At 34.9% G+C, this 8,867-nt stretch overlaps 1 protein-coding gene across 1 annotated transcript; it reads right to left on the reverse strand.

Moving 5' to 3' along the window:
- Positions 1–8,867, reverse strand: LOC113075482 (zinc finger protein 239-like). The gene is made up of 2 exons (XM_026248202.1): positions 8,815–8,867; positions 1–1,298 (listed from the first exon to the last, which is right to left on the reverse strand). The coding sequence occupies exon 2, from the start codon at positions 1,294–1,296 to the stop codon at positions 328–330; it is 969 nt and encodes a 322-aa protein (XP_026103987.1). The 5' UTR covers positions 1,297–1,298; positions 8,815–8,867; the 3' UTR covers positions 1–327.

An 8,867-nucleotide genomic window follows, 5' to 3' on the forward strand; every position in this document is an offset into this window, starting at 1 on the left:
ACCCTCTCGCTTGAGGGTGTCAATGATGGCTTTCTGGACAGCAGTCAGGTCGGCAGTCTTACCCATGATTGCGGTTTTGAGTAATGAACCAGGCTGGGAGTTTTTAAAAGCCTCAGGAATTTGGAAAGGAACTCCACCTTTGAGTTGATCTGAATCACAGTTAAATTTGCTGGTTTTGGTGATGAACTTTACTCACTGTGAAACTTTAGATAATGTTTCTTTGTCGTGTTCTTTGTTATGGATTTATTCATCCAGATTATATTTTGAATTGCTTGATTCATTATTGTGTCACATTTGGTGAGGAGGCAATTCCGATCTGAAGTTTATCTACTTACTGTGAATGTTTTTTGTATGTCTGTGTAGAGCAGATGAATCATTGAAACACTTCCCACATTCAGTGCAGCGATAAGGTTTCTCTCCAGTGTGGATCATCTCATGTGTTTTCAGACTTGATGAATTACTGAAGCTCTGGTCACAGTGTGAACACTTGTAAGGTTTCTTTCCAGTGTGAATCCTCTGGTGCCGTTTTAAACTGCTCGCTGAACTAAAAGTCTTTTCACACTCAAAGCACACATGATCTCTCACACCAGTATGAGTTTTCTCATGTTCTTTCAAACTTTGTAGACATAAAAAACTCTTTCCACACAAATTACATGAATGTGGTTCCTCCTTTGTATGAACATCCATGTGCTGCTGTAGGGCTGAAGCATTTAAAATCATTTCCCCGCACTGATCACATGCGTAAAGCTTCTCTCCAGTGTGGATGTTCATGTGTTTCTTAAGGGTTCCTGATCGTGTGAAACTCTTCCCGCATTGATCACATGTGTATGGTTTCTCTCCGGTATGAACTCTCATGTGCTCTGTAAGATTGCCCTTTATTGTGAAACTCTTCCCGCACTGATCACATGTGTACGGTTTCTCTCCGGTGTGGATCCTCTCATGTGTATTCAGATTTCCTGAATGACTGAATTTCTTGTCACAGCGTAAACACTTGTAAGGTTTCTCTCCAGTGTGGATGTTCATGTGATCCTTAAGGTGCGATGATTGTGCAAAACTCTTCCCGCACAGACCACATGTGTGTGGTTTCTCTCCAGTGTGAACTCTCATGTGAACATCAAGATTGTATTTGCACGTCAAACTCATTCCACAATGAGTGCAGGTGAAAGATTTTTTAGCTTTTCTTATATTTAAATATTTTTCTTTGGTTTGAGAACAACTCAAGGGTTTTTCTCCAGTTTTGACGTGATTTTTCTCTTCAACTTCACTCATTTCTTCATTCTTGTTTTTTTCAATCATCCCTAAAATAAAAGTAAGAATTTTCTTTTAATAGGTCAAGTAAATCTAAATCTCTCTCTCTCTCTCTCTCTCTCTCTCTCTATATATATATATATATACATACAATATGTGTACAGTAGGTGGCCAGCCTTTCTGTCGCTTACCGCCGCGAATACCGCTGTAATTCAGTCGCGTGTTAAAATCATTCGCGAAACTACCGCCAGGTGGCGCAAAGGGACGGATTGCGAAATGAATGTAATTGTAAAATGAGATAAAAGAAGGAAGTAAAACAACAATAACATTATGATATAACATTGTAACATTTAAAAAAAACTTCTTTTTTTTTTTTACAATTTGTTAATTTTTAAAATGTTGGATAGTCTTAGACTACAGTCTACTAAACAAAAATTAAAAGAAGACCTTAACACAAAGGATCATATGCATGCTATTTTTATTAAACAGTAAATAAATATAAGGCCTATATATATATATATATATATATATATATATATATATATATATATATATATATATATATATATATATAAGCTAAATGTTTTATTTTCATTTTCATTTCGATTCATTCCTGGTTTAAAAAAATCTTCAGGTTCCATATGCAGAGCGAAATGGGAATGGTCCAGCATTTAGCAATAATTAGTATTAGTTATTATTCTTGATTTTTCAAACTACCAGCATTTTTTAACTATGCTTATGTGTGACCAAAAATTAAGTATTATTTGTTTCAGCTGATCGTGCTGGTGCCTCACGCACATAATGGAAACAGAAGTCTTCACCAGACATTTGGCGTGAGCACTTTGACATATTGTTATATATATGTAACATATATATGACATATATGTAAATTATGATTCATCAATACTGAAACGCACACAGCCTATTTACCTCATGAATAATAGCCTAGTTAAGTTTAAAATGGGCAACATCACAAATATGGAAACGTTTGATTTCTCCCGATTGAGCCTATATAGCCCATTTTTTTCCTCTCACAAACTTAAAAAAAAATAAAAAATACAGCAAACGAAATAGGTGATTGATCCGTTAAAATGAAACCTATACACGACTCATATATTTTTTTCCCTCTGACAATCTTTATTTTTTAGCGTGTTTAAAAAAATAAAAAATAAAGAAAACATTCAGCAAATGAAAATAGGCGATTAATCCGTTAAAATGTGTTACTCTTGGTTAACAGTACTAATTATAATTATTTTACTTCAGAACAGAGCCTGGCACTAATCTAGGTTATCCTTGTTTTTTTCTTTCTTTCATTGCATCTGAAAACGACTTTGTTCATTACATTCACTTCACGTGATCTGGTGCGGATCAGCCTCCCTCAAAGCTCAGCTGTGGACGATTTAAAAATGTTTGATATAAAGCAGTGGTTCTCAACCTGCGGCCCGTCAAGATAATAATGCGGTCTGCACAACATGCTGAAAAAAAAAGAAAAAAAAAACCTTTATCAGTTTGTAAAATTGTATTGTTTACATCAATTAAAAAAAAAATATGCAACTAATGAAATATAGGCTATATCCTAATGTTTTTACGTGATTTTTTTCTTCTTCATATATTATTTTTCAGACATGAGCACTGGCATAAGCATTTAACGAATACATACAAGCGCGCACTTTGGCAGAATTCAATTCAAATAGTCATCAACAGCCATTAGGTAAATTGCCTTTAAGGTAAAATTGCGCATCAGAATGGACAAATTTGTTTAAAAAAAAAAAAAAGAAATTCAAAAAATGCCTGCGAATGAACATGTACAAACTGTCAATAGTCGCAGTATGAGGTTTTTTTTTTTTTGCCCTGCAACTCACTTGAAGAAGTTCAGATAAATGGAAACATATCTCAAGAGATAACCTCATATTATTAAATTCAAAAGTGCTTTTCCATATTTGGGTCAAAATAGGCTATATTTGTGAACGCACATTTTCTGAAATGTTGCGCGTCAGGTCATGCAAGCCTGCATCTTAAACCCTCTGTCAAACTTTCTGCGTCCGCGAGTCCGCTATGGACCGCTAGGTAGGCGTGATTGGAGAGTGTGTGCAGAGGCTCTAACAGACGACCGCGCTGGACAGGTGCGCCTGGTCAGTTGGCTTCAAAAGCAAAATTGCACATGTGCAGCCATGCAGAGTGAAGAAGCTCATTGCTACTCGAACCTGTGCAATCCGTCAATAAAAGAATATAAAGACAGTCAGCTGACCATCAGCCTGCGCATTCAGAAGTATAAATTGAAGAAGTCTGCGTCCGCGCTGGCCGTGTAAGCATCCGGATTGCTCGTGCGAAAAGTATAACACAGGCGTTACAATCGCTACTTCTTTGTGTTACTCCTTTCAAGCTGAATCTCACAAAATTGGTCAGCTCCCGACAGCATCAGGTGTTTTATTTATGGGGAGTAGAATTGTTTATTTCAATGAATTATATATCATAATAGTTAGGCTATAATATTATAAATCAGGTTGGTTTGTATTGCTGATGTAATATGTAAATTATATGCGTAGACTTGCACTTAGACCATAGTGCGGCTCGCTGGAAAAAAAGGTTGAGAACCACTGATATAAAGGTTGCTGTCCCATTTTATACAGGAATTGTTAATTTAAAAAAAAATCGAATTATATTGTTAGTTCTAATTATATTGTTAACACAAGTTCATTTAGAACTTTTTTTTTTACTTATAAACTCCTTGAGAATTGAAAGTTAGTTTAATAGTATTTAAATTCAAGTTTAAAAAAAGGTTTTAATTGCTTAAATTATTTTTAATAATGAATAATATGTTATCATGTTTATTCATGTAAAAATACGTGTTTATTCTTTAGGAAAACAAGGGGGAAAATAAGGGACAATCCGAATATTTGTTTTGCTTTACTTACTTATGTAAGCTACAATTATTCAAATAATATTAATAATAATAATAATAATAATAATAATAATAATAATAACGTAATTAAAAATACTTTAGAGCATAACAACTGAAGGTTTATGAAACATTAGCCAATAAAGCATTTTTTTAAACAACGGAACTTAAAGTTGTGAACTAAAATATTATTTCAACCATACAGCATGTGAATAAATAAAATGCATAATTTTCATAACATTTCATTATTAATAAAATGCATAACGTCTCTGGTGTTTGGATATGTACTTCAATATAACGAGCTCCAAGTTTAAGAATAGTCCTAGACTCCTCTCTCTCTTTAACAGCATTAACTCAATGATATACGTCTTCCTTCCGTTAGACTTCTCCTGCCTTGCTAAATGTTGGCCTTAGAGCTGAAGATCTTTGCCCGAACCCGACGGGACCCGTCGGGACCCGACGGGTTCGGGCTTAATTTCTATCATCTTACGCGGGCTTGGGCCGGGCTCGGGCTCGGGCTTGCGCTCCGGTTTGTGAGGTAAACGAGCGGTCATGTGATGTGTTTCGATTAGCGCGAGAAAGATGCGAAAATGAATGCTGAGCAGGTGTAACGGAGGCTTGCTTCTGGTGATTACGTTTTGGTTGCACCAGCAACTAAAGCAAACTCTGAGCAAGGTGTGGAAAAAGAATAATGAGTGAATAATGACGCACCATCAGTGAGCGCAGGAACGCGCTGAAGACATCTACAGTGGATTCAATCATTTTCCTCCACAAAAACATGTAGACCTAGCCTAATCTCTGTGAGTAAAGGTTTTTCAAATGATAACTAAATATTCATTGAGTCTTAAATGCATAATGTTGACAGAGTATTTACGCTAATGTTGGCATTATTCTTTTATAAAATAAAGCAAATCCGGCGGAGCCTTTATCTTAATTTCGTTATTGCCAAATACCCATCTTAATTTAAAATTTATCTTATTGTTATTTTTTTTTAATTACTCGTTTTTATTGGTGCGTTGGTCTATTTATAGGTTAAATGAGCCTATGTCTAGAATGCTGAGATGTTACAGGGGACTTATTTTATTTCTTTATTCCAACTTCCAAGTGGTCTAGTCTACATTAATTATGAGTAAATTATGTTAAAACATGAATAAATTACTCATTGTTGACAAAAGGCAAAAGAGCTGTGTGCGTGCACACATTTGAATAATGTCGGGCTGTAAACGGGTTCGGGCTTTAAAAAAGCTCTCAATCAAAATGTACTTGTCGGGCTCGGGTCCTGTCGGGCCTAACTTTTAAGGCCCGATTACAGCTCTAGTTGGGCTCATGATCAATAAGTTTGCCTCAATCTGATTCAGTAAAGTCAAACCGCAGACAGTGAAGCCTCGGAGACCCGCGCGCTGTGAGGCGGGAACAGAGGACTCCGCTTGGTCTTAAAGCCTCCCGCAAACATCCATGATCACAAATAACAATGATTTTCGTAAAATAATGATGAATTATTAATTGATGATTTGTTATTATCATTATGGTCTTGTGAAAATAATAATATGGGCTGCGAGAAAATTATGAAGTGTAGTGCAGGCATGTTTCAGCCCAGTAACACACCGTTCCTCAGAGCCAAAACACATACCGAATTCTGTTCAGCTGGAGGGGGTTGGGTTTTGGATAGTTATTCATGGCTTGGGGGATCGAGATAAAGGTGTGAATTGCTCTTTCATATGGATAGTGTCATGAGGCTTTCACTTGCTGAACCGGTTTATATAGGACTGTTGTTTTGGTTATATTCACAGTGCTGCTCTCTCTGATGAGAGAAATGCAACATTCACACATTACACTATTCCTTTTCGTTTAAAAACATTTCAAGCTTTCTGTAGCTATATTTTTAATGTACCTATGTGAGACACCACGATATTATGTTAATTAAAAAATTATACATTCATTATCATGAAAAATTAAAGTGATGAGACGGCGCCTCCCTGTCATTAATGCACATTAATAATTTTTGCACAAACACTTGAATATGAGCTTCTTATCACGAGTAAGATTCATGCCAACAGCCAACATATTTAGCTTGATCAGAAGGTTGACTGCAAGAGTCGAGCGGGATGTTAAGAGTTAGTCTGTTTCTTTTACTGATTATTTTCGGGTTAAAGCATGATTTAAACAGATTCACACTCAATCGCTTTCGCAATAATGCGTTCAAACAAATGTAATCTTACAGTGCTACATTATCAGCATGCTCTCTGATTTTGAAATCTTGAAGTTAATCGATCTGTTTAGATAAAATAACTGACAAAGATGTTATTTTCATCACAAACAAAATTTTCACAGCAGAAAGCAGCAATTAAAGATTAGTTTGGCATGTGATATATAGGAAAAAGTTTGCACATAGCTTAAGCCACTTTGAAACTCTCCTGTTATTTTTTTTAAATTTGTATTATTATTTTATATGCTATGTTATGAACATAACATTTCAAACATACTGAAATACTTTATTCATGGAGTGAAGGCGGAGCGTGTTTCTGGTATCAGCCGCATATCGGGCCAGTGCGAGCCAGGGCTTAAAGCGGGCGGGGCGGGGCTCATAGCCTCGGGCCAGTAGCACCGAGGCCAGAATAGCGCAGGGTTTCCACCGTGGATCCTGAAGCTCAGCTGCGCATCACTAAAACACGCCCTTTACACGCTTCTCAGAACAACGTCATGCAACCTCATTATTTCACCAACAAAGAGAAGTTATCAGAAAAAGTAACTGGAACATGCGCGATCACAAAACGAAGATGATAAAAGCGGTCGTTTGTTTGCATGCTTTGTTATATATTCACATTCAAAAGCATCGATGTAGAATAAGTGATACATTGATCATAAGCTATTGATTTAATTTATTAGGACTCAAAATTAATCACACATAAATACACGTATTTCTATTTTATTTATTTATTTTTAACGCTTATGAAAATAGCCTGCTTATTCAGTCGAGTCTGTTTCTGTTTATTAGCCACAGTAGCCGTCACATTTAGAATGAATGATAATATCTCTATTTTTATAAAAGCTCCAGAACAAAAACATTAGGCTATTATATTTTTTTTTATGACGTGAGCTAAACTCAAGAGATGAGGCTTGTAACAGATGATATACATTACTAAAATACAGGAGAATACGAAGCTGACCTCTGATTTCCTCAAAGGTCATATTTACCATGTTTACTATGGTAATGTTAATGCCTAGCGTGCACAGACTTTTGCATCGCTTATAAATATTTCTGCCTTGTATGGTGATTATAATCCACATTGGATCAAGTTATTTCAAAGACTCGCTGCTGACTGAAAGTGAGTTTTGAGCTTGATTTATTTAAAAAAGTGTTTAATGCTGGTGTTAAAGCTGTAAAGAAATGATCCACAGCACAGACTCTCTATTTTTATAAAAGCTCCCGAACAAAAATCATTATTATATTTTGATGATATGCAACGTGGGGCTAGAAACGAGATGACAGATAAAATGTTACTTAATAAATACACAATTGTGACAGAGAATAAAAAGCTTAAGTCTGATTTATCCAAGCGGTCATATTTACCATGTTTACTATGGTAACGTTAATGTTTAGCGTGCATGTCTTTTTCATCGCTTATAAATATTTCTGCCTTGTTTAGTGATTATAATCCACATCGGATCAAGTTATTTCAAACACTTGCTGCTAACTAAGAGTGAGTTTTGAGCTCAACTTATTTTAAAAAGTCTTTAATACTGGTGTTAAAGCTGTTATCTTTCTGAAATGATCCGCAGTGCAGACTCTAACATTACTCTTAAATTACTTTAGTTGTAAATTACTAAAGCTTTTTTTTTTTTTTTTTTACATCGTGTGAATGTTGTTGATTATGAGAGAACGTTTTATTAATTCTTTAGAGTTTCAAAGATTTAATCGTGCTGGTTTAATTTTATTCGTTTCTTGTTTTAGGCAAATTATGCCTAAGTAATGGGAACATTTAAACATGCAACAATTTCTTAATTTCTCAATTTCTGAATAATATAACGCATAATTAATATAATATAAATAATACTGCACACCTTTTAAATGTGTCCAATCTAAAATACGGTTTAATCCCATGTAGCTTAGAAAATATAAATATATTAATATATATATATTATATATATATATATATATATATATATATATATATATATATATATTATATTAATAATATTAAATATTTAAACTATAGTGTTTTTCTTTCATTTTCCTTGACTGAAGCCATCAAATGTAACACATCAGTGAGGCAAAACTGACGGCTATTTGCGGTAAAATGTGCTTTGATGGGCTTGTTTGATAACTTGTGGTTAAAGCACCACTCAGCGGACAAAGGCTGCAAATGCACTTTACACCGCCGCGGCGGCGGTAGGAGTGGCGTTAAAAGCGGCGTTTTGGATGTCTAGTTAGTGTATATATTCATTCCTGAAACTTTCAATGAATGCGGTACATTGATCTTAAATGTATTATTTTTTTATTTAAAAAAAAATACCTGTTTCTTAACTATATAATGTTGATTGTCTACTCAATTATCTAACATGCCTAATATTGAAAATATCTTAAACAGCTTGAAGCTTTTTAAGGTTCTGCATACCAGCACGAGCGGTCATCAACATTTAAAAATGAATGAAGAATAAAACCCAACCTCCTTGTTCCTCGTGTTTTATTCTCCAGGTTTCTGGATCCTCGTGTTTTATT

The sequence above is a fragment of the Carassius auratus genome, unplaced genomic scaffold (assembly GCF_003368295.1).
Source record: "Carassius auratus strain Wakin unplaced genomic scaffold, ASM336829v1 scaf_tig00017072, whole genome shotgun sequence".
Lineage (NCBI taxonomy): Eukaryota > Metazoa > Chordata > Actinopteri > Cypriniformes > Cyprinidae > Carassius > Carassius auratus.

Excerpts from the sequence above, each read along its gene's own strand:
- LOC113075482 (XM_026248202.1), bottom strand. The coding sequence starts at position 1,296 with ATGATTGAAAAAAACAAGAATGAAGAAATGAGTGAAGTTGAAGAGAAA.